We start from the raw sequence: 26,916 nt of genomic DNA, 5'->3' as shown, positions 1-26,916 counted from the left end.
CCACAAAGAAGGATAAAAACAACTGAAATATTCTTGATTGCTAAAAACAAAGCAGGTGCGGGAAATATCGCTCAAAGGAAGACATGAAACTGCTACAGGAAAATACCGAAAAAAGAGAAAAAGCCACCAAAATAGGAGAGCAAGACAAGAACTAAAACACTACACACAGGAACACAGCAAAAAAGTCCAAATAAGTCATGGTGTGATGTGACAGGTGGTGACAGTACACCTACTTTGAGACAAGAGCTATAGTGATGCATGCTTGGTTATGCTTTAAAGTCATATCCAACAATTGCGACGACAACTTTTTTTTTGTCAATATCGACTGCTGAGTTTAATTTTGCAATGATTTCTGCTGGTTGTGTGCCTCAGGATTTTTTCATTGAAAAAAAAAAATGTGCCTTGGCTCAGAAAAGGTTGAAAAACACTGAACTAGAAGATACAGTCTGGTGTGCTGTGGGAGATGATCTCATTTCACCTACAGTGGGGCAAAAAAGTATTTAGTCAGCCACCAAATGTGCAAGTTCTCCCACTTAAAATGATGACAGAGGTCTGTAATTTTCATCATAGGTACACTTTAACTGTGAGAGACAGAATCCAGGAATTCACATTGTAGGATTTTTAAAGAATTTATTTGTAAATTATGGTGGAAAATAAGTATTTGGTCACTTCAAACAAGGAAGATCTCTGGCTCTCACAGACCTGAAATTCTTCTTTAAGAAGCTCGTCTGTCCTCCACTTGTTACCTGTATTAATGGCACCTGTTTGAACTTGTTTTCTGTATAAAAGACACCTGTCCACAGCCTCAAACAGTCAGACTCCAAACTCCACTATGGCCAAGACCAAAAAGCTGTCGAAGGACACCAGGAAAAGAATTGTAGACCTGCACCAGACTGTGAAGAGTGAATCTACAATAGGCAAGCAGCTTGGTGTGAAAAAATCAACTGTGGGAGCAATTATCAGAAAATGGAAGACATACAAGACCACTGATAATCTCCCTCGATCTGGGGCTCCACGTAAGATCTCATCCCGTGGGGTCAAAATGATCATGAGAACGGTGAGCAAAAATCCCAGAACCACACGGGGGGACCTGGTGAATGACCTGCAGAGAGCTGGGACCAAAGTAACAAAGGTTACCATCAGTAACACACTACGCCGACAGGGAATCAAATCCTGCAGTGCCAGACGTGTCCCCCTGCTTAAGCCAGTGCATGTCCAGGCCCGTCTGAAGTTTGCCAGAGAGCACATGGATGATACAGCAGATGATTGGGAGAATGTCATGTGGTCAGATGAAACCAAAATAGAACTTTTTGGTATAAACTCAACTCATCGTGTTTGGAGGAAGAAGAATACTGAGTTGCATCCCAAGAACACCATACCTACTGTGAAGCATGGGGGCGGAAACATCATGCTTTGGGGCTGTTTTTCTGCTAAGGGGACATGCCGACTGATCCGTGTTAAGGAAAGAATGAATGGGGCCATGTATCGTGAGATTTTGAGCCAAAACCTCCTTCCATCAGTGAGAGCTTTGAAGATGAAACGTGGCTGGGTCTTCCAGCATGACAATGATCCCAAACACAACGCCCGGGCAACGAAGGAGTGGCTCCCTAAGAAGCATTTGAAAGTCCTGGAGTGGCCTAGCCAGTCTCCAGACCTCAACCCCATAGAAAATCTGTGGAGGGAGTTGAAAGTCCGTGTTGCTCGGCGACAGCCCCAAAACATCACTGCTCTCGAGAAGATCTGCATGGAGGAATGGACCAAAATACCAGCTACTGTGTGTGCAAACCTGGTAAAGACCTATAGTAATCGTTTGACCTCTGTTATTGCCAACAAAGGTTGTATTACAAAGTATTGAGTTGAATTTTTGTTATTGACCAAATACTTATTTTCCACCATAATTTACAAATAAATTCTTTAAAAATCCTACAATGTAAATTCCTGGATTTTTTTTTCACATTCTGTCTCTCACAGTTAAAGTGTACCTATGATGAAAATGACAGACCTCTGTCATCATTTTAAGTGGGAGAACTTGCACATTTGGTGGCTGACTAAATACTTTTTTGCCCCACTGTATTTGTGTTAAAAATATGTTTTGCAAAGCAGTAATTATAGTCTGCAAATGTGCCTTGGCTCAGAAAAGGTTGAAAAACAGTGCATTAGACAACAGAAGTAAGGGAACTTGTCACACTTAAAAACACATAGGCCACCCTGAGAGTGCTCTGGAGCGCTCGTAGATTTTGTTCTTACATACGAAGAAAACATTGGGGAATACAAAAATCTCCTTAAAGGGGAACATTATCACCAGACCTATGTAAGCGTCAATATATACCTTGATGTCGCCGAAAAAAGACCATATATTTTTTTAACCGATTTCCGAACTCTAAATGGGTGAATTTTGGCGAATTAAACGCCTTTCTATTATTCGCTCTCGGAGCGATGACGTCACATCGGGAAGCAATCCGCGATTTTCTCAAACACCGAGTCAAATCAGCTCCGTTATTTTCCGTTTTTTCGACTGTTTTCCGTACCTTGGAGACATCATGCCTCGTCGGTGTGTTGTCGGAGGGTGTAACAACACCAACAGGGACGGATTCAAGTTGCACCAGTGGCCCAAAGATGCCAAAGTGGCAAGAAATTGGACGTTTGTTCCGCACACTTTACCCACGAAAGCTATGCTACGACAGAGATGGCAAGAATGTGTGGATATCCTGCGACACTCAAAGCAGATGCATTTCCAACCATAAAGTCAAAGAAATCTGCCGCCAGACCCCCATTGAATCTGCCGGAGTGTGTGAGCAATTCAGGGACAAAGGGCCTCGGTAGCACGGCAAGCAATGGCGGCAGTTTGTTCCCGCAGACGAGCGAGCTAAACCCCCTGGATGTCTTGGCTCACACCGTCCCTTATGCCACCGAAGATGATCAAGAGAAGAATATCGACCCGAGCTTCCCTGGCCTGCTGACATCAACTCCAAAACTGGACAGATCAGCTTTCAGGAAAAGAGAGCGGATGAGGGTATGTCTACAGAATATATTAATTGATGAAAAATGGGCTGTCTGCACTCTCAAAGTGCATGTTGTTGCCAAATGTATTTCATATGCTGTAAACTAGTGATGGGTTGATGAGGCGTCATGAAGCGTTTCGACACATTGCAAAACTGTATTGATACTGTGTCGATACTGTGTCACTAAATACTGACATCTGCTGGACATTAAAAATCCCTACAGGCAACCTATGGACCGACTCAACTGACACTGATTTGATGCCCTAGTACAGGGGTCACCAACCTTTTTGAAACCAAAAACTACTTCTTGGGTACTGATTAATGCGAAGGGCTACCAGTTTGATACACACTTAAATAAATAAATATATTGTCATTTGTAAGTTACACGTAAGTGTGATTTAAACAAGAATAGCTAAATAAATAAATGTATATATATAAAAAAAAATGGGTATTTATGTCTGTCATTCCGTCGTACATTTTTTTTTCCTTTTACGGAAGGTTTTTTTGTAGAGAATAAATGATGAAAAAAACACTTAATTGAACGGTTTAAAAGAAGAGAAAACACGAAAAAAATAAAAATAAAATTTTGAAACAAAGTTTATCTTCAATTTCGACTCTTTATAATTCAAAATTCAACCGACAAAAAGAAGAGAAAAACTAGCTTATTTGAATCTTTTAGAAAAAATTAAAAAAATAATTTATGGAACATCATTAGTAATTTTTCCTGATTAAGATACATTTTAGAATTTTGATGACATGTTTTAAATTGGTTAAAATCCAATCTGCACTTTGTTAGAATATTTAACAAATTGGACCAAGCTATATTTCTAACAAAGACAAATCAGTATTTCTTCTAGATTTTCCAGAACAAAAATTTTAAAAGAAATTCAAAATACTTTGAAATAAGATTTAAATTTGATTCTACAGATTTTCTAGATTTGCCAGAATAATTGTTTTGAATTTTAATCATAGTAAGTTTGAAGAAATATTTCACAAATATTCTTCGTCGAAAAAACAGAAGCTAAAATATTTATTATTCTTTACAATGAAAAAAAATAATAATTTACTTGAACATTGATTTAAATTGTCAGGAAAGAAGAGGAAGAAATTTAAAAGGTAAAAAGGTATATTTGTTTAAAAATCCTAAAATCATTTTTAAGGTTGTATTTTTTTCTCTAAAATTGTATTTCTGAAAGTAATAAGAAGCAAAATAAAAAAATAAATGAATTTATTTAAACAAGTGAAGACCAAGTCTTTAAAATATTTTATTGGATTTTCAAATTCTATTTGAGTTTCGTCTCTTTTAGAATTAAAAATGTCGAGCAAAGCGAGACCAGCTTGCTAGTAAATAAATGACATTTAAAAAATAGAGGCAGCTCACTGGTAAGTGCTGCTCTTTGAGCTATTTTTAGAACAGGCCAGCGGGCGACTGATCTGGTCCTTACGGGCTACCTGGTGACCGCGGGCACCGCGTTGGTGACCCCTGCCCTAGTATATACAATAATATAAACCAAGTCATCGTATTTCATTTAGGATTATTTCATATCTTCATTTAAATAAAAATATATTTGTATCTTTTTTAGATACAGTCAATAAATAATGTGAACATGTATCATAACATGGAAATCTAAGAGAACGTGTTGTGGATGATTGTGGACTGGGAATTTTTTTTTTTTAATTTTTTTACACATTTTTATAAAAAAAAAAGAACGTTTTTCCGACGTATTACATTTTAGACGATTTCTCTTCTTAGTTATTATTTCTCCGGCTGTAGAAAAGAGCCGCTCACAGGGCACAGAGGAGGCGTCAGTGCGACACAGTTGGCGTATCGGTCACGTGACCAAAACAGCTCATGATCGGTCACGTGACTTTCTAAAAGCGGTACGCGCACCGACACAGGGTTTTGCTCTATGAGCTCGACGCATGCGCCGATGCATCGGTGTTGCCGGACCCATCACTACTGTAAACCTAGTTCATAGTTGTTAGTTTCCTTTAATGCCAAACAAACACATACCAATCGTTGGTTAGAATTCGTCCTGGCTTTCTCCCGTGTCGCTGGCTGTCGTGTCGTTTTCCTCGGTTTCGCTTGCATACGGTTCAAACCGATATGGCTCAATAGCTTCAGTTTCTTCTTCAATTTGGTTTTCGCTACCTGCCTCCACACTACAACCATCCGTTTCAATACATGCGTAATCTGTTGAATCGCTTAAGCCGCTGAAATCCGAGTCTGAATCCGAGCTAATGTCGCTATAGCTTGCTGTTCTATCCGCCATGTTTGTTTGTGTCGGCTTCACTATGTGACGTCCAGAGGTGGGTAGTAACGCGCTATATTTACTCCGTTACATCTACTTGAGTAACTTTTGGGATAAAATGTACTTCTAAGAGTAGTTTTAATGCAACATACTTTTACTTTTACTTGAGTATATTTATAGAGAAGAAACGCTACTTTTACTCCGCTACTTTATCTACATTCAGCTCGCTACTCGCTACTAATTTTTATCGATCTGTTAATGCACGCTTTGTTTGTTTTGGTCTGTCAGACAGACCTTCATAGTGCCTGCGTTTCAACAAATACAGTCACTGGTGACGTTCACTCCGTTTCACCAATCAGATGCAGTCACTGGTGACGTTGGACCAATCAAACAGAGCCAGGCGGTCACATGACCTGACTTAAACAAGTTGAAAAACGTATTGGGGTGTTACCATTTAGTGGTCAATCGTACGGAATATGTACTGTACTGTGCAATCTACTAATAAAAGTTGCAATCAATCAATCAATCAAAAGCGTGAAGGAATAAAGACCCTTTTTTATTTCAACCGTACATCCCGTCAAAAGCCTAAAGACTGACTGCACAGTTCCTGTCTTCACAATAAAAGTGCCGCTCCATCGCGCCTGCGCTTTCAAAATAAGAGTCTCCGAAAGCCAGCGCAAACAAGCTAGCAAGCGACGGAGTTTGCCGCCAATGTATTTCTTGTAAAGTGTATAAAAACGAATATGGAAGCTGGACAAATAAGAAGCCAAAAACCAACCACTTTCATGTGGTATTAGACAGAAAGGAGGAACTTTTTTTCTCCTCCATTTGAGAACGTGGACGTTATCATCACTACTGTCTGATTACAATCAATGCAAGTCATCAGAATCAGGTAATACACCAACTTATATTCTTGTCTTCATGAAAGAAAGGAATCTATATGTGTTAAACATGCATGTATATTCATTAAAACACCTTTAACATGTAAACAAAAACGGCAAAATAAATAAATATAAATTATATACTGTATATATCAATGTATGTATATATATATGTGTGTATATATATATATATATATATATATATATATATATATATATATATATATATGATATGTGTGTGTATGTTACTCATCAGTTACTCAGTACTTGAGTAGTTTTTTCACAACATACTTTTTACTTTTACTCAAGTAAATATTTGGGTGACTACTCCTTACTTTTACTTGAGTAATACATCTCTAAAGTAACAGTACTCTTGAGTACAATTTCTGGCTACTCTACCCACCTCTGGTGACGTCACAGGAAAATGGACGGGTGTATATAACGATGGTTAAAATCAGGCACTTTGAAGCTTTTTTTAGGGATATTGCGTGATGGGTAAAATTTTGAAAAAAACTTCGAAAAATAAAATAAGCCACTGGGAACTGATTTTTAATGGTTTTAACCCTTCTGAAATTGTGATAATGTTCCCCTTTAAAAATTTCATATGTGGCCCTAAGAACAAAATGAGTTCTTAAGAACGGTTGCTGAATGGGGCCCATTGTGAGCATCCGGCCTCTCACCCGCTGAATGAAGAAAACAGCAGAAGAACTCACAGTGAGCGAGGACTCTGACTTCCAAGAGCAGTTTCTAACACACCTTGCAATCATGTAATATTTATGAACATAACTTGTTCGCAACAAATAAACTATGACCATGACCATGAATTGATTAACGTGGACCCCGACTTAAACAAGTTGAAAAACTTATTGGGGTGTTACCATTTAGTGGTCAATTGTACGGAATATGTACTTCACTGTGCAATCTACTAATAAAAGTCTCAATCAATCAATCAAACCAACCTTCCTCCCTCCTTGACCTGCCCTTCTCTTCATTGACTCGTAGAACATGAACTGCACCGCCGGGTTGAGGACGAGGATGAGCGACGGCAGCGTGCCGTTCCACAGAGTCCCCACTCCCTCGCTGGCTATAATCTGTGAAAACGCATCTAAAGAGGAAAATACATTCTGAAGTAAGACCAAATAGGCGGTGGATAGGTGGATGTACACTCACACACACACACACACCAAAAATGCCCTGGTAATGCGTTTGATGAAGGTCCTCATTTCTGAATTTTGCTCCCTGAAGCTTCAGACGAGTGTTGACCACCCACATGGGTGTGGTCAGGATCACATTTACCGCCCCTGCATGAGCAAGAATGAACATAACATTAAGTACACACTCATACAGACTTGCATTACACATACACTATACAAAAGTAAGGCTGAAACGACGCGTCGACGTCATCGGTTACGTAAATACGTCGACGCCGTTTTTTGTGCGTCGACGCGTCACATATTTACGTCACACTACCGTCATGGCGGAGCGCAAAGCAGACGATGCGAGGGGAAAAAAGCACGCCAAAAGTCGTCAAAAGTGTGGGAGTATTTCAATAAACGGCCTAATAATGTTGTAGCGGCGAACAGCTGTCTCGTCAGCTGAAGCGCGAGCTCGCAACCGTGGCTGTTTAGCAACCAGCCAAATCCCACTTAATAAAATTATATTTGATCTTAGAGCACATCCGCATCCCTATTCACATAGGCAACCCCAGGAAATGTATATAATTCGGCATTATTTCTGCCAGTCGGCTTATATGATCAGAGCCGATCAGTTTACGTTCACGCGCAGGTATAACGCGGCGCACTCCCGTCTCAAAAAGCTGAACGGACAGCCGGTAAGACTTTATTTCTCTTTGTGGGTGTGGCGCACCTGTTGCGCTGGTGAGATGGGGGGTGTGGGGGAGTTGTGTGCATGTAGCGTGCTTAGTCTGGAGGCTAAATACACACAGTGTGTTATGTAACTGTTGTTTAGTGTTGATATTCTTTGCTTAGTTTGATAAATGTTGGAGCAGTTTGCTTCATCAGGAGGGTGAAGTCGCTCAACTTCAAGTGTTGGATTTAACTGTGTTGGATCATTGGCTGCTGGTGAGGGCTTAGAAAAAGGGGCATTTTTCTACCAGTAGACAGCGTTTAAGATTGAGTGTTTCACTGCTAAATTAATAATATATTTATATTGAATATGGATTTTAAATATGTATCTAAATAGGTGGTTAATTGGTTAGGTATGTATGTATTTGCATATTGGGTTTTCTGCTGCATTTATCTATTGTGTTTCTGGGTTTAAATGTATTTTATATGTATCTTGGTGCATTTATGTTGAGACAATGTATTTAAAATCTGTTTTAACTTAAAGGGAAAAGATGTATCCATTACCTTGCACTTGTTTAATGGTTAAGAGTTTGATAGCCTAATTAATAATTGTAAATTATGGGATTGATAATTGATTGATTTTTTACAGCATGTTAATCTTGTGGTGTTTTGTCCTTAAAGGTTTTTCACCTACTAAAGAAGCTAAAGGCTACTAAAGGCTACTAAAGGCTACTAAAGACAGCTAAAGAAACTAAAGTCTACTAACACTGCTAAAGACTGCTAAAAAAAACTAAAGAAGAAAAAAGAAGCTGTTTCTTCGTTAGAAAAACTGTTGCAAACTAAAGGAAAATAAAAGGAAAAAGTAACTACGGTCTGGTCTTTTGAGTGAAATCCAGAAGCCACATTCAGCATTGGTACATCCCTTCAAGTGTGGGATAAGCACAGCGAAAAAAGCAAAACACTTGACAGTTGTTGTATGCACACTGTGTCAAGTGGAAATGGCCTATCATAGCAGCACAACGGCTATGAAGGAACATTTGAAAAGAAAACACCCGACAGCGTTCTTGCCATCACCATCAACTAGTCAATCGTCCGCGTGAGTATACGTTGTCATCATTACACAAAAACATGAATGTGTCATTTGTATCGGCGTTGTAAATTCATAAACTAAAACACCGTTTCGCTCTGAGAGGCGCGTTTGGCCTAGTGGTTAGAGTGTCCGCCCTGAGATCGGTAGGTTGTGAGTTCAAATTCCGGCCGGGTCATACCAAAGACTATAAAAATGGGACCCATTACCGCCCTGCTTGGCACTCAGCATCAAGGGTTGGAATTGGGGGTTAAATCACCAAAAATGATTCCCGGGCGCGGCCACCGCTGCTGCTCACTGCTCCCCTCACCTCCCAGGGGGTGATCAAGGGTGATGGGTCAAATGCAGAAAATAATTTCACCACACCTAGTGTGTGTGTGACAATCATTGGTACTTTAACTTTACTTTAACTTTAACAATTAACATTCACTTTAATCATGCTATCATTGTTGTGTTATTAAGCAAAATAAGCAATACTTTTACTTTTGTTGAAATGTTTACACTGTTACAGAATATTTCGTTTTGCACTTTTTTGTTTTGGATGTTTATCTTTATTTTTGCACATTTTAAAGCAAAATAAGCAATACTTTTACTTTAGAAATGCTTATACTATTGCAGAATATTAAGATTTGCACTGGATGTTTACTTTTATATTTGCACATTAAAAAGCAAATAAGCTACTTTTAATTTTGTTAAATGTTAAAAGTTTTAAATGTTTACATTGTTACAGAATATTTTGTCATGTTGTTGTCAATGTTGAGTGAGTGGCCATACTTTTTTTTTTGTAAATAAGTCATGCCTTTTGAAAAAACTGGCCTAAATTTATTTTTTCATCTTCATTTTAAATAAAAAAAATAATCGGTAAAAGGAAAAATAATCTATAGATTAATCGGAAAAAATAATCTATAGATTAACCGATCAATCGAAAAAAAAAATAATCGATAGATTAATCGATAGAAAAATAATCGTTAGCTGCAGCCTTATACAGAAGTATTTGGCCACCCATCCAAATGATGAGAATCAGGTGACCCAATCACTTGGCCCGGCCACAGGTGTATACAATCAAGCACTTAGGCATGGAGACTGTTTCTACAAACATTTGTGAAAGAATGGGCCGCTCCCAGTGATTTCCAGCGTGGAACTGTCATAGGATGCCACCTGTGCAACAAATCCAGTCGTGGAATTTCCTCGCCCCTAAATGTTCCAAAGTCAACTTTATTACAAGAAAAGTGAAGAGTTTGGGAACAACAGCAACTCAGCCACCGAGTGGTAGGCCACGTAAACTGACAGAGGTCAGCATAGTGCAAAGACTTTCTGCACAGTCAGTTGCTACAGAGCTCCAAACTTCATGTCACCTTCCAATTAGCCCACGTACAGTACGCAGAGAGCTTCATGGAATGGGTTTTACATGGCCGAGCAGCTGCATCTAAGCCATGCATCACCAAGTCCAATGCAAAGCGTGGGATGCAGTGGTGTAAAGCAGTGGTCCCCAACCTTTTTGTAGCTGTCAACGCTTGAAAATTTGTCCCGCAGACCGTGGTGGTGTTGATTTTTTTTTTTTTTTTTTTTTTTTTTTTTTTAAAGAAATACAATCATGTGTGCTTACGGACTGTATCCCTGCAGACTGTATTGATGTATAGTGTATATATTGTGTTTTTATGTTGATTTAATAAATGTTTTTTTTTTTTTTTTCTTGTGCGGCCCTGTGGTTGGGGACCACTGGTGTAAAACACGTCGCCACTGGACTCTAGAGCAGTGGAGACGCCTTTGGGTTATGACCGAAAGGACAAGATCACGAGTACAAGCGGCCCAAATGAGTTTACTCCGCCGGGTGGCGGGTCTCTCCACTGTTTCCCACACATTCATTTATTTGTGGCGGCCCGCCACGAAAGAATTACGTCCGCCACAAATAACATTTTTTGGCTTTTGACTCATAAAAGCAATAAGACTCTGTCTGTGAATGTTGCTTGTAGTTACAATTCCGGTGCAGTAGGTGGCGGTAGCCTACTATGCATTGTAACTCCGCCAATAGCACTTAAGTCACCTGGTGGGCCAGAAGAAGAAGAAGAAGACGACGAAGTAAAAGAAGAACGGACCGACCGGATCAAAATACGAGGGTAAGACGTCTTGGCAAACAAGTTCAAAAGTGGTCCGAACCTGTGCAGTGTGCAGCACCGACTATGATTTTCTTCATTTTTATTTTCGGGATTTGAATGCATTTATTTTGAAAGGACAGCTGGAGAGAGACGGGGGAGGTGGGATTGACGCAGAGGAAAGCGACTGTCAGGTGGGATCGAACTGGGTCGCCGCAGCGGGTTCTCTACCAGGTGAGATAGGTTATAGCTGCATCGCTCGCGGCTCGTCATATATTTAACGTTAATCCGCGATTTTCCCCAGCGTTTCACTGACGGTGAGCAGCCTGACGCTGCTTCATTAACACCGCCGCTGTATGACTGCAGACGCACGTAGTAACAGTCACGTGTTTTCATACCGACGAGCTAACGTGTCCAGGTTATAACCCTGTTGTCAATAAACACACGTGGAGACGGTGCTTCAGATACTGCATTAATACTGAAGCTAAATTGTCCACTGCAGCATGTGAATGCAATGAAAAGAGTCAAATCTGAGCCAACCAGCTGTTAAAATGTTGTCCAGGTTAATGTTTTGGCCATTAAAGGCCCTTCATTTCAAGATTTCAACTGTGATGGGGCTTTAAACTGGTGGCTGACCTGTTCAGATGAGTGTAACTGCTACTGGTCAAATAATGTGAAATAGCATTTAATTTTACATGCATGCAATGCCATTTAAATGTAATTATAGATAATAATAATAAATACTGTGTAGTGTTGTAAATAGTCAACGGGAAAGATTGTAGTAAGATATAAGCCATGAGCACTACACAGCCAGAAAAAAACCTAGGCAGGACAAGTAAAAATATTGGGGCAAGTAGATTTGAGAAGTCAGGCAAGTAGAAAAAAACCTTAACGTTGAACTTTGCATGTGTTGAGCTGCTGCCGCTTAAGGTTAGACGGCACTGTACATCGAGCGCTTCTGCTCGTTAGTAATCAATTCTAATGTTGGATGTTCACTCCTTCACACAGATGAGTATAGAAAAATATTTTCAACGGCCGAAAAGGGCTGGACTTGGAGAGGAGGTAGGCCTACAGTCCGGACCACAGGTGCGACCTGTTCAGCAGCAGAAGGAGGAGGAGGAGGTTGACTGACTGTGGCAGGACACCTCTGTCTCTGTTTCACTTCATGTTGCTGGTAAATAATATGGTTGTAGTAGTAGGCTAAAGTTAAATTATTTAGTATGCACTAATTAAAGGGGCAGAGCTTTAAGAGACATTTTAGCTTTTATATTTTATAAGATATATTTTTTGTAAGAACCACAATTAATAAATATATTTCAGTGAATAACTAATTGTTCAAATCTGTATATAAATATGTACATAAAATGTTGTAATTATATTCCAACTTCGCGTTCTTCTTGGTCATCGTCGCTGCCGCCGCCGCCACCACCCCCCGCTCCCCGACCACAAATAGATGCCTGTCCTGTGGGAAACACTGCTCTCCCTCAGAGATAGGGTGAGAAACTCTGTCATCCGGGAGGAGCTCAAAGTAAAGCCGCTGCTCCTCCACATGGAGAGGAGCCAGATGAGGTGGTTCAGGCATCTGGTCAGTATGCCACCAAGACGCCTCCCTGGGGAGGTGTTTAGGGCACGTCCGACCGGTAGGAGGCCACGGGGAAGACCCAGGACACGTTGGGAAGACTACGTCTCCCGGAGGGCCTGGGAAAGCCTAAGGATCTCCCGGGAGGAGCTGGACAAAGTGGCTGGGGAGAGGGAAGTCTGGGCTTCTCTGCTTAGGCTGCTGCCCCTGAAACCCGAACTCGGATAAGCAGAAGAAAATGGATGGATGGATGGAAAATAAACACACGCTGCATTATTATACTCAACATTCTTCCTAATTTAGTTGCAGCGAATGTTTTTTCTTTCCCGGGTCTCCTCTAAGACAAAAATGTTCTCCAAATGCCATTGATGTTAGCATGTCAAGTGCCTGATTTTGATTTTCTCTTAAGTTTCCTTAGATGACCAAGTCATTTCAATTTAGTGGTGGAAAGGTATGTACCATGCAGTGGAAACAGGCATTTGAGACTATTCGGGGGTAATGAAGTTGCAAATAACTGTAAATGTTGTCACCTGAAACAATGCCAATGAGCAGGTCCTTGCCAAGTCTTGATTGGTGGCGCCCGGTGGCTGTCAGCCTCTTGAGTGTGTTAAAGGTGTAGAAGTAGACAAAGTTGGAGCAACAGAGGCTGGATATGACCGGAAACCAGCCTCTGTACAAAGCCAGCCTAGAAGAATTTGACATTTGAAGTGTTCAGGTGTTGCTCTGTACACATTATAAGCTTGACCTGACTATAAAAAGAGCATATTTTGATGCCTAAATAGTGTCAACAAAGGGGATTTCCTGTCCAAAAATAAAGCATAATGAACATGAGCATACTTACACGCCCTCTTCCTGGGCTATTTCAGCCAGGATGATTGGGGTGGATTTTGACTTTCGAGTCTCGTCAACTGAAAAAAGGACAAATACACACAGAATGTTACTAAAACAAAAGGTGACACAGATTATTGTTTCTGGTCTGTGACGGAAAACAAACCCTGTGACTTCATCAAGATTGTCTCAGTTATTGGACTTATCATAATTGCCAGAAAGGGATCCCCAAACTTTTTGACTTGGTGGCCACATTGTGTTAAAAGGAATTTGGCCGGGCTATCCATCTATCTACATACATATATAAATACACCTGCATATATATATATATATATATATATATATATATATATATATATATATATATATATATATATATATATATTAGAGATGCGCGGATAGGCAATTATTTCATCCGCAACCGCATCAGAAAGTCGTCAACCATCCGCCATCCACCCGATCTAACATTTGATCAGAACCGCACCCGCCCGCACCCGCCCGTTGTTATATATCTAATATAGACGATGCAAGGCATTAGTGAGGTTATAAAGCTTTTGCCTGTTAAAGAAAGGAGACTGATCCAATGCAGCACAGACATTCGCGTGCCACGCTGTCACGACCCAGACGCACACCAGTGCGCAATCATATGGGAGCCGCGCTGCGCGCACCTCCAAGCGCGTCTCGCTGCCGGCGACGGCCGGGTATGGGCCCGACGCTCCAGCGCCATCCATTTTCAGGGCTAGTTGATTCGGCAGGTGGGTTGTTACACACTCCTTAGCGGGTTCCAACTTCCATGGCCACCGTCCTGCTGTCTATATCAACCAGGGTGAGCCCCACCCCTTTCGTGAGCGCACTGCGCGCGGAGTGACCCCTGTTACGCGCCCCCGGCAACAGGGGTGGCGGGCAGGTAAGCTGCGCGGGCAGAGCGCGCGGAGTGACCCCTGTTACGAGCCCCCGGCCACGGGGGTGGCGGGCAGGTAAGCTGCTTAACTGCTGCGCGTGACGCCGGCCGCGGCGAAGGCGGACGAGGCGGGGTGTCGGTGCGGTGGGCGCGGTGGTGACCCTGGACGTGCGTCGGGCCCTTCTCGCGGATCGCCTCAGCTACGGCTCCCGGTGGGGCCCTCTCGGGGAAAGGGGCCTCGGTCCCGGACCCCGGCGAGGCGTCCCTTCTCCGCTCCATAAAAGTGTCCATCTTTTCTTTTTTTTTTTCTTCTGTTGTGGCATATGCTGCAGGTGCCTGCTTGTTTTTCGTATGTGGGTAACAACATTTAACTATGTATATATATTTCCCAATTGGTTTAACTGCCACCCGCCTGAATCTATTTAAAATCTAATTTTTTTTTATTTCAACCGCCCGACCCGACCCGCGGATAAAATCTAATTTTTTTTAATTTCATCCGCCCGATCCGCGGATAATCCGCGGACTCCGCGGTTGTGCCCGCAAACCGTGCATCTCTAATATATATATACACACACACACACACACACACACACACACACACACACACACACACACACACACACACACACACACACACACACACACACACACACACACACATTGTCAGGACCACGTCCACTCCCTCCCTCACTCACTCCAGAAATCTGCTCATCTGCTCATTGCCTCACAGCCAATCAATCATACTCTGTCATTCCACACTTCACACTCACCTGTGACTCATTACCAAACATATATATATATACACACAGTCGTGGTCAAAAGTGTACATACACTTGTAAAGAACATAATGTCATGGCTGTCTTGAGTTTCCAATCATTTCTACAACTCTTATTTTGTTTGTGATGTAGTGATTGGAGCACATACTTGTTGGTCACAAAAAACATTCATGAAGTTTGCTTCTTTTATGAATTTATTATGGCTCTACTGAAAATGTGAGGGTCAAAAGTATACATACAGCAATGTTAATATTTGCTTACATGTCCCTTGGCAAGTTTACCTGCAATAAGGCGCTTTTGGTAGCCATCCACAAGCTTCTGCTTGAATTTTTGACCACTCCTTTTGACAAAATTGGTGCAGTTCAGCTAAATGTGTTGGTTTTCTGACATGGACTTGTTTCTTCAGCATTGTCCACACTTTTAAGTCAGTCTAGCGCAGGGGTGCTTATTACGTCGATCGCGAGCTACCGGTCGATCTCGGAGGGTGTGTCAGTCGATCGCCAGCCAGGCATTAAAAAAATGGTCCTAAAAATGAGCGATCATAAATCTTCACTATGACGTCACTTTCGTCACTTGATTGACATTCACGGCACCCGAAGGACTTCTGAGATGACGCTGGCTGCTGCCAGCTCATTAAAATTACCGACAGGAAGGCGAGAAACACTTTATTTCAACAGACTCTGGCGCCGTACCCGTCGTCAAAACTCCAAAGACCGACTGCACGGTTGCACAATAAAAGCTCTGCTTCATCCTGCCTGCGCTACCAAAATAAGAGTCTCAGAAAGCTGGCGTGCACAAGCTAGCAAGCTACGGAGTTTGCCGACAATGTATTTCTTGTAAAGTGTATACAAAGGAGTACGAAAGCTGGACAAATAAGATGCCAAAAACCAACCACTTTCATGTGGTATTGGACAGAAAGGAGGACTTTTTTGCTCCTCCATTCGAAAATGCGGACGTTATCATCACCACTGTCTGATTCCAATCAATGCAAGTCATCAGAATCAGGTAATACACCAACTTATATTCTTGTCTTCATGAAAGAAAGGAATCTATATGTGTTAAACATGCTTGTATTATCTTTAAACACCTTTAACTTATTAATAATATTAACTATATGTGTTAAACATGGTTGTAATATCATTAAACACCTTTAACTTGTTAATAATATTAACTATATGTGTTAAACATGCTTGTATTATCTTTAAACACCTTTAACTTGTTAACAATATTAACTATATGTGTTAAACATGCTTTCACGATCATTAAACACCTTTAACTTGTTAATAAAAACATATATTTCATATATAAGTAAATATAAATGATATAGATGAATGAGGTAGATCCCCACGACTTGATCAATTGAAAAGTAGCTCGCCTGCAGAAAAAGTGTGAGCACCCCTGGTCTAGCGGGTGTTGTAAAGAAACCTTTGTAACCCAACAAGTACATCCCTTAAATCAGTGTTTTTCAACCACTGTGCCGTGGCACACTAGTGTGCCGTGAGATACAGTCTGGTGTGCCGTGGGAGATGATCTAATTTCACCTATTTGGGTTAAAACATTTTTTGCAAAGCAGTACCGTATTTTCCGCACTATAAGGCGCACCGGATTATTAGCCGCACCTTCTATGAATTACATATTTCATAATTTTGTCCACCAATAAGCCGCCCCGGACTAAAAGCCGCGCCTACGCTGCGCTAAAGTGAATGTCAAAAAAACGCTGCGCTAAAGTGAATGTCAAAAAAACAGTCAGATAGTTCAGTCAAACTTTAATAATATATTGAAAACCAGCGTTCTAACAACTCTGTCCCAAAATGTACGCAAATGTGCAATCACAAACATAGTAAAATTCAAAATGGTGTAGAACAATAGCAACATAATGTTGCTCGAACGTTAATGTCACAACACACAAAATAAACATAGCGCTCACCTTCTGAAGTTATTCTTCATTCGTAAATCCTTCGAATTCTTCGTCTTCGGTGTCCGAATTGAAAAGTTGGGCGAATACGGGATCCAAAATGGCCGGTTCCGTCTCGTCGAAGTCACCGGAGTCAGTGTCACTGTTGTCCAGCAGTTCTGTGAATCCTGCCTTCCGGAAAGGTCGGACCACAGTTGTGACCGAAACTATCTGCCCAGGCATTTACGATCCACTGGCAGATGTTGGCGTATGTCGACCGGCGCTATCTGCCCGTCTTAGTGAAGGTGTGTTCGCCTTCGGAGCTGTGTGAAAAAAGCCACCCGGCCTCTTCGCGTAAACTTCCCTTAACCACTCGCTCATCTTTTCTTCATCCATCCATCCCTTCGAGTTAGCTTTTATGATGACGCCGGCTGGAAAGGTCTCTTTTGGATGGGTGGAAGTTAGCATGGCAAGCTAGAACCACAGTGAAGGATGACTTCTCATTCCCTGTGGAGCGAATATTCACCGTACGTGCTCCCGTTCCACAGTGCGGTTCAGTTGCTGTGAAATACGGTAGTAATCCGTGTGCGGATGGAGAGATTGCGTCTTTTTATGAACCGGATCGTTTTGTAGGAGCCATTTTGTGGTCTTTACAGATGTAAACAGGAAATGAAACGTACGGTGATATCCGCGCGTTTTTTCTTCTTCTTCCGGGGGCGGGTGAAGCGCTTCCTGTTCTATGGGGGCGGGTGAAGCGCTTCCTGTTCTATGGGGGCGAGTGCTTTCCTTGGCGGTTGCTTGCGTAGAAGAAGAAGCGCTTCCTGTTCTACCGGGAAAAAAGATGGCGGCTGTTTACCGAAGTTGCGAGACCGAAACTTTATGAAAATGAATCGTAATAAAGCGCACCGGGTTATTAGGCGCACTGTCAGCTTTTGAGAAAAATTGTGGTTTTTAGGTGCGCCTTATAGTGCGGAAAATACGGTAATTATAGTCTGCAAATGATGTGTTGTTGTTGAGTGTCGGTGCTGTCTAGAGCTCGGCAGAGTAACCGTGTAATACTCTTCCATATCAGTAGGTGGCAGCCGGTAGCTAATTGCTTTGTAGATGTCGGAAACAGCGGGAGGCAGCGTGCAGGTAAAAAGGTGTCTAATGCTTAAACCAAAAATAAACAAAAGGTGAGTGCCCCTAAGACATACTTGCCAACCTTGAGACCTCCGATTTCGGGAGGTGGGGGATGGGGGCGGGGGCGTGGTCGGGGGTGGGGCGGGGGCGGGGTTAAGATATATATATATATATATATATATATATATATATATATATATAAGAAATACTTGACTTTCAGTGAATTCTAGCTATATATATATATATATATATATATATATATATATATATATATATATATAAATAAAATAAATACTTGAATTTCAGTGTTCATTTACAAACTACAGAGTTAGGCTCCACCATCAGAATGTGTACTTAAACTTATAAAGATCCCATGGATATTATTCAGTGAGTTGATTCACCAAAACTAACCTGTTATACAGGAGGAAAAAAGCACACAGGACGTTTCAATTGTTCACAGACTGGTCGCGCTCATCAGAATGACAAGACACTTCCGTTCTGCAGGTGATAGCATTCAATTGGGAAGAAACGCCCTACTGCCCCCTACTGACCAATGTGAATACTGATAAATGTGTAATGACAGCTCCAAAAAACGAATTCAAACCACAAAATAAAATAAATAAATCAACACAAAAATGTGACACATTATGGGTGGGTCACATATGCATGTACAGTAGATGGCAGTATTGTCCTGTTTAAAAGTGTCACAACATTGCTGTTTACGGGTAGACACTGTTGTTGTGTGTTGTCAACACGTAACTCAGGTCTGCCTGAATTTCGGGAGTTTTTCGGGAGAAAATTTGTCCCGGGAGGTTTTCGGGAGAGGCGCTGAATTTCGGGAGTCTCCCGGAAAATCCGGGAGGGTTGGCAAGTATGCCCTAAGAAAAGGCATTGAAGCTTAGGGAAGGCTGTGCAGAACGAAACTAAAACTGAACTGGCTACATAAGTAAACAAAAACAGAATGCTGGACGACAGCAAAGACTTACTGTGGAGCAAAGACGACTTTTTACTGTCAACTGAGTTTCGTTTTTTTAATGATTTCTACTGGTGGTGTGCCTCCGCATTTTTTCAACGCAAAAAAATGTGCCTTGGCTCAAAAAAGGTTGAAAAACACTGAACTAGAAGATACAGTCTTGTGTGCCGTGGGGGATGATCTAATTTCACCTATTTGGGTTAAAAATATTTTTTGCAAAGCAGTAATTATAGTCTGCAAATGATGTGTTGTTGTTGAGTGTCAGTGCTGTCTAGAGCTCGGCAGAGTAACCGTGTAATACTCTTCCATATCAGTAGGTGGCAGCCGGTAGCTAATTGCTTTGTAGATGTCGGAAACAGCGGGAGGCAGCGTGCAGGTAAAAAGGTGTCTAATGCTTAAACCAAAAATAAACAAAAGGTGAGTGCCCCTAAGACATACTTGCCAACCTTGAGACCTCCGATTTCGGGAGGTGGGGGGTGGGGGCGGGGGCGTGGTCGGGGGTGGGGCGGGGGCGGGATTAAGATATATATATATATATATAAGAAATACTTGACTTTCAGTGAATTCTAGCTATATATATATATATATATATATATATATATATATATATATATATATAAATAAAATAAATACTTGAATTTCAGTATTCATTTACAAACTACAGAGTTAGGCTCCACCATCAGAATGTCAAGACACTTCCGGTCTGCAGGTGATAGCATTCAATTGGGAAGAAACGCCCTACTACCCCCTACTGACCAATGTGAATACTGATAAAAGTGTAATGACAGCTCCAAAAACGAATTCAAACCACAAAATAAAATAAATAAATCAACACATTATGGGTGGGTCACATATGCATGTACAGTAGATGGCAGTATTGTCCTGTTTAAAAGTGTCACAACATTGCTGTTTACGGCAGACAAACTGCTTTACGGTAGACACTGTTGTTGTGTGTTGTCAACACGTCACTCAGGTCCGCCTGAATTTCGGGAGTTTTTCGGGAGAGGCGCTGAATTTCGGGAGTCTCCCGGAAAATCCGGGAGGGTTGGCAAGTATGCCCTAAGAAAAGGCATTGAAGCTTAGGGAAGGCTGTGCAGAACGAAACTAAAACTGAACTGGCTACATAAGTAAACAAAAACAGAATGCTGGACGACAGCAAAGACTTACTGTGGAGCAAAGACGACTTTTTACTGTCAACTGAGTTTCGTTTTTTTAATGATTTCTACTGGTGGTGTGCCTCCGCATTTTTTCAACGCAAAAAAATGTGCCTTGGCTCAAAAAAGTTTGCAAAACACTGCCTTAAATGATTGTTGACACACAGGTGGATAGTTTGGAGGTGCACCTCACCCTGCAGGCGACTTTTAGCCGTGTCCAACGGGAAAAAGGTGGTCATCGCTGTGACGCTGCCCTGGAACGACAACAAACCGAGACGCACACTTGTTGAAAGTGATCAAAACAACATATTGGCATCTCCTTGACACACACGACTTATCTCTGCTCACCATCGCTCCCGCCACGGCGTGCACCAGCGTCTCGTAGGACAACAGGCCGACGATAGCGCTTCCGTGAGCGGACATGTCTGCGGCTCGTCGCGCCGGGGAACAAAATACCGAGTGAGGTCTCCGTTAAGTTTGCAAAGTAAGTGTTAGGTAAATAAGTCAAACATTCACACGCACATGGCGGACTGTCGCGTAACAGAAACAGGAAGTACAACTGGTAGCCACGCCCCTCATTCACTTGACTTGGACTTTCCGCATTTTCTTTTTCGTCGCTTGCGAAAGACACAACTTTTAATTTACCGCCATCTAGCCACTGAGGATGGAATTACACCAGATGGTTGCTTACTGCGGTGTTTTTCAACCTTTTTTTTGGAGCCGAGGCACATTTTTTGCGTTGAAAAAATCCAGAGACACACACACACACTGTAACCTATTTTTATGAGCTTTTCCTGTGATGTTAAGTTCCTGTTATACGCTGATATACAGTACATGCCTTGAGCTCTTATTTTGAAGGCGCTAAAAGCGGGAATTGTATACAGTATAAAACTCCGTGTTTGTTATTTTGTAGTTTTATGTAGTATAAAAACTACAAAATAACAAATACGGAGGCTCCAGTTTTACTCGAGGACCACTTTATTTCCTTTCTTTCAAAACCTCCGCGCCACTACAACGTGTCACCACTTCCGCTCTTAGCGCCTTCAAAATAAGAGCTCAAGGCATATACTGTATAACAGTTTATAACACTAAATTGGCCCTAGTGTGTGGATGTGAGTGTGAATGTTGTCTGTCTATCTGTGTTGGCCCTGCGATGAGGTGGCGACTTGTCCAGGGTGTACCCCGCCTTCCGCCCGATTGTAGCTGAGATAGGCTCCAGCACCCCCGCGACCCCAAAGGGAATAAGCGGTAGAAAATGGATGGATGGAGTTTATAACAGGAACTTAACACCTACTTGCCAACCCTCCCGAATTTTCCGGGAGACTCCCGAAATTCAGCGCCTCTCCCGAACACCTCCCGGGACAAATATTCTCCCGAAAATCTCCCGATTTTCAGCCGGACCTGAGTGAGGACAGCCTTTTTTCACTACGGGAGGACAACAGGGTGACAAGAACTAAATCATCCAGACTAGAGATACATTGTATTATTATGTTTATCTTACCTAAAAATAACTAGATATTTATTAATTAAAAAAAAAAAAAAACTAAATACATTTTTACTATATTTTGCTAAAAACATCAAAATTAATTGTATTTTTATTTTTATTTTTTCTGACTCCTTATTACATCCAGCCATAGAATTTTACATTAAAATAAACATATTTGAAATAATTAATTTTAAATTGTCATATAAATTCATTTAAAATGACCATATTTAATTATTAAAATAATTGCTTGTTTATCAACAACTTTAGCATTTTATTCATTACATTTTGAAGCTCTCAGAAGCCAAGTTATGTTATATTCCTTAATATTTTTTTATGCAAGTTTGAAGTATCAATGATCCAAACACAGTTTTGTTTGCATATTTTCAGGATATATATATATATATATATATATATATATATATATATATATATATATATATATATATATATATATATAGTATGTATGTATGAAATACTTGACTTGGAGAATTCTAGCTGTCAATATACTCCTCCCCTCTTAACCACGCCCCCAACCACGCCCCGCAACACCCCCGACCACGCCCCCACCCCTCACCTCCCGAAATCGGAGGTCTCAAGGTTGGCAAGTATGACTTAACATCACAAAGAGGTAAGCCCATTAACATAGGTTAGAGTACTTTGAGACAGGAGCTATAGTGATGCATGCTTGGTTATGGTCCATCCATCCATCCATCTTCTTCCGCTTATCCGAGGTCGGGTCGCGGGGGCAGCAGCCTAAGCAGGGAAGCCCAGACTTCCCTCTCCCCAGCCACTTCGTCCAGCTCTTCCCGGGGGATCCCGAGGCGTTCCCAGGCCAGCCGGGAGACATAGTCTTCCCAATGTGTCCTGGGTCTTCCCCGTGGCCTCCTACCGGTCGGACGTGCTCGAAACAACCTTCCTAGGGAGGCGTTCGGATGGCATCCTGACCAGATGCCCGAACCACCTCATCTGGCTCCTCTCCATGTGGAGGAGCAGCGGCGTTACTTTGAGTTCCTCCCGGATGACAGAGCTTCTCACCCTATCTCTAAGGGAGAGCCCCGCCACCCGGCGGAGGAAACTCATTTGGGCCGCTTGTACCCGTGATCTTGTCTTTTCGGTCATAACCCAAAGCTCATGACCATAGGTGAGGATGGGAACGTAGATCGACCGGTAAATTGAGAGCTTTGCCTTCCGGCTCAGCTCCTTCTTCACCACAAGGGATCGATACAGCGTCCGCATTACTGAAGACGCTGCACCGATCCGCCTGTCGATCTCACCATCCACTCTTCCCTCACTCGTGAACAAGACTCCGAGGTACTTGAACTCCTCCACTTGGGGCAGGGTCTCGGGGCACTCCACCCTTTTCCAGGCGAGAACCATGGACTCGGACTTGGAGGTGCTGATTCTCATCCCAGTCGCTTCACACTCAGCTGCGAACCGATCCAGTGAGAGCTGAAGATCCTGGCCAGATGAGCTTGAGCTCTTATTTTGAAGGCGCTAAGAGCGGAAGTGATGACACGTTGTAGTGCAGCGGAGGTTTTTGAAAAGAAAGAAAATAAATGGCGCCTGTACTGTATAAAACTACAAAATAACAAACACGGAGGCTCCAGTTTTACACGAGGACCACTTTATTTTCTGTATAAAAAGTTCACAGAAGAGGTCGTAAACAATTCACAGAAAAGGTCAGTTCAAAAAGAGTTCGTAAAATAGTTCAAAGAGAGGTTCATAAAATAGTTCAAAAAGAGGTCGTCTGGAAATTGGGCAGAACCTGTCATCTCTCCGCTTTGAAGTCCTCGGGCCAGAACAACATCCTTCTGTTGATTACCATACATGAGAGAAAATAGAAAACCCTTCATGTGGCTCTCCCCCGTACACAGTGGAGTTTTACGAGCCTTACTCTTGGTAGGCCTCAAAGACAGCCCCTGTCCTTTTGCCTGGAACTCATTTCAACACAAAGTTTTTTTGTGATAACTTACAAACAATTCTTCTAACAGTATGACTCGGCCGGGCTTTGAACTCACCGATCTCAGGGTGGACACTCCAACCACTGAGTAGGTCTGGGGTCGGCAACCCGCGGCTCCATCTTTGACCACTCTGATGCGGCTCAGCTGCATTCTTGCCAACCCTCCCGATTTTTCCGGGAGACTTCCGGATTTCACTGCCTCTCCCAGGGCAAACATTCTCCGATTTTCACCCGGACAACAAAATTGAGGGCGTGCCGTGATGGCACTGCATTTTGCGTCCTCTACAACCTGTCGTCGCGTCCGCTTTTTCACCTAAGAAACAGCGTGCCGGCCCAGTCACATTTTGTCTGCTCACACACTAAGTGACAGCAAGGTCACACTGACGGTGGCCGTATAAACAACTATAACACTCTTACTAATATGCGCCACACTGTGAACCCACACCAAACAAGAATGACAAACACATTTTGGGAGAACATCCGCACCGTAACACAACATAAACACAACAGAACAAATACCCAGAATCCCATGCATCCCTAACTCTTCCGGGCTACATTACACACCCTGCTACCACCAAAACCCGCCCACCTCAATCTACGCACGGGGGGTGGGGGGGTGTTGTTGATGTGTGGGGGGGGCAGGGTTGGGGTGGCGGGCTTTGGTGGTCATCATAGCAGTCTGTCGGGCGCGACAATCACTGTTTCATTTCGGTCGAATCATAGTCCTCCACTCAGCCCGGTCTTTTGCCTTCAGCTGCCAGGTTGCAGTGTCGATCTTCAGTTCCCTCAAATTCCGTTTAACGGTGTCCTTGTACCGTAGCCTTGGCCTCCCTCTGTTTCGTTTCCCTTCCTCCAGCTGTGAGTAGAGCAGATGCCGAGGGAGCCGCTCGTGACTCATTCTCTCTACATGCCCGACCCATCTCAGGTTTGTTTGGGTTAAGATGTCATCCATCGATGGCAGTCCAGCACGACTTGGGACCTCTGTGTTCGGGATTTTGTCTCTCCAGGAGATGTCCATGATGGTCCGAAGGTGGCGCATCATGTAGGCGTGAAGTTTTCTGACTTGCAACCTGTAGAGGGTCCAGGTTTCAGCACCGTACAAAAGTGTAGCTAGCACAGTTGCTCTGTACACCTTGCACTTGACGCAAATAGAGACATGCCTGTTGTTCCAGAGTCTTTCCCTTAATTTCCCCAAACACAGCACTCGCTCTCCCCATCCTCAGTTTGATCTCATCATCAAGCTTGGCATTTTCTGTCACTGTGCTTCCGAGGTACTTGAATGTCCGGCATTGCAAAAGTGGGTCTCTCATGACACAGACCTCCCCTGGTAGGGAGGATGTGGGCGGGGTTGTATAAAGTAGCCCGGAAGAGTTAGGGATGCTTGGGATTCTGGGTATTTGTTCTGTTGTGTTACGGTGCGGATGTTCTCCCGAAATGTGTTTGTCATTCTTGTTTGGTGTGGGTTCACAGTGTGGCGCATATTAGTAAGAGTGTTAAAGTTGTTTATATCGCCACCCTCAGTGTGATCTGTATGGCTGTTAACCAAGTATGAATTGCATTCACTTATGTGTGTCTGTAGAAGCCTCATATAGCATGTAACTGGGCTGGCAAGCTGTTTGTTCAAGCCGTAGAGGGCGCTAAAGGTAGTGACATCACGGCACGCCCTTATTATTGTTGTTTGGGTGAAAATCAGCATACATTCGAGAGAATAGTTTCCCTGAAATTCGGGAGTCTACCGGAAAAATCGGGAGGGTCGGCAAGTGTGACGCTGTCAAGCACCATTCATATAAAACTCGCGGGCCGCACTAACATTGCATTTCCATATTAAGGTGCCGGCTGCGTGTCTGGTAGAGATGCGCGGTTTGCGGGCACAACCGCGGAGTCCGCGGATTATCCGCGGATCGAGCGGATGAAATTTAAAAAAATTAGATTTTATCCGCGGGTCGGGTCGGGTCGGGTCGGGTCGGGTCGGGCGGTTGAAAAAAAAATAAATTAGATTTTAAATAGATTCAGGCGGGTGGCAGTTAAACCAATTGGGAAATATATATACATAGTTAAATGTTGTTACCCACATACGAAAAACGAGCAGGCACCTGCAGCATATGCCACAACAGAAGAAGAAAAAAAAAAGAGATGGACACTTTTACGGAGCGGAGAAGGAACGCCTCGCCGGGGTCCGGGACCGAGGCCCCTTCCCCCGAGAGGGCCCCACCGGGAGCCGTAGCTGAGGCGATCCGCGAGAAGGGCCCGACACATGTCCAGAGTCACCACCGCGCCCACCGCACCGACACCCCGCCTCGTCCGCCTTCGCCGCGGCCGGCGTCACGCGCAGCAGGTAAGCAGCTTACCTGCCCGCCACCCCCGTGGCCGGGAGCTCGTAACAGGGGTCACTCCGCGCGCTCCGCCCGCGCAGCTTACCTGCCCGCCACCCCTGTTGCCGGGGGCGCGTAACAGGGGTCACTCCGCGCGCAGTGCGCTCACGAAAGGGGTGGGGCTCACCCTGGTTGATATAGACAGCAGGACGGTGGCCATGGAAGTCGGAACCCGCTAAGGAGTGTGTAACAACCCACCTGCCGAATCAACTAGCCCTGAAAATGGATGGCGCTGGAGCGTCGGGCCCATACCCGGCCGTCGCCGGCAGCGAGACGCGCTTGGAGGTGCGCTCAGCGCGGCTCCCAGATGATTGCGCACTGGTGTGCGTCTGGGCCGTGACAGCGTGGCACGCATTGAATGTCTGTGCTCCATTGGATCAGTCTCCTTTCTTTAACAGGCAAAAGCTTTATAACCTCACTAATGCCTTGCATCGTCTATATTAGATGTATAACAACGGGCGGGTGCGGTTCTGATTAAATGTTAGAAACGGGTGGATGGCGGATGGTTGACGACTTTCTGATGCGGTTGCGGATGAAATAATTGCCTATCCGCGCATCTCTAGTATGTTGTTACTGCCCATCCCTGTTCAAGAATGAAATGAGTAAGTGGTTACGTACTTGGAAAAAAGGTAGTGAGAAAAGGTTTGTAGAGAACTATAAAAGCAGGCCTTAATTGCCACATAGGAGGTAGTGAGCACTGAACTGGACTTTGCTATTGTTTTATGGCTCTGAGCTGCCGATAGGACGACGC

At 43.1% G+C, this 26,916-nt stretch overlaps 1 protein-coding gene across 1 annotated transcript in view; it reads right to left on the bottom strand.

Moving 5' to 3' along the window:
- Positions 1-20,916, bottom strand: part of LOC133615655 (peroxisomal membrane protein PMP34-like) — a 36,687-nt gene extending 15,771 nt beyond the window's left edge. The window contains exons 1-6 of the mRNA XM_061974406.2: positions 20,696-20,916; positions 20,541-20,601; positions 13,541-13,607; positions 13,230-13,384; positions 7,320-7,436; positions 7,095-7,240 (exon numbers count right to left, since the gene is read on the bottom strand). Coding sequence (XP_061830390.1) covers positions 7,095-7,240; positions 7,320-7,436; positions 13,230-13,384; positions 13,541-13,607; positions 20,541-20,601; positions 20,696-20,770 — 621 coding nt within the window. The 5' untranslated portion in view covers positions 20,771-20,916. The remainder of the gene's footprint in view (positions 1-7,094; positions 7,241-7,319; positions 7,437-13,229; positions 13,385-13,540; positions 13,608-20,540; positions 20,602-20,695) is intronic.
- Positions 20,917-26,916: the final 6,000 nt, after the last annotated feature.

This window comes from Nerophis lumbriciformis, linkage group LG22 (genome assembly GCF_033978685.3).
Source record: "Nerophis lumbriciformis linkage group LG22, RoL_Nlum_v2.1, whole genome shotgun sequence".
Taxonomy (NCBI): Eukaryota; Metazoa; Chordata; class Actinopteri; order Syngnathiformes; family Syngnathidae; genus Nerophis; species Nerophis lumbriciformis.
The sequence above is the reverse complement of the archived record's forward strand: the minus strand, read 5'-3'. Positions and strand labels throughout refer to the sequence as shown.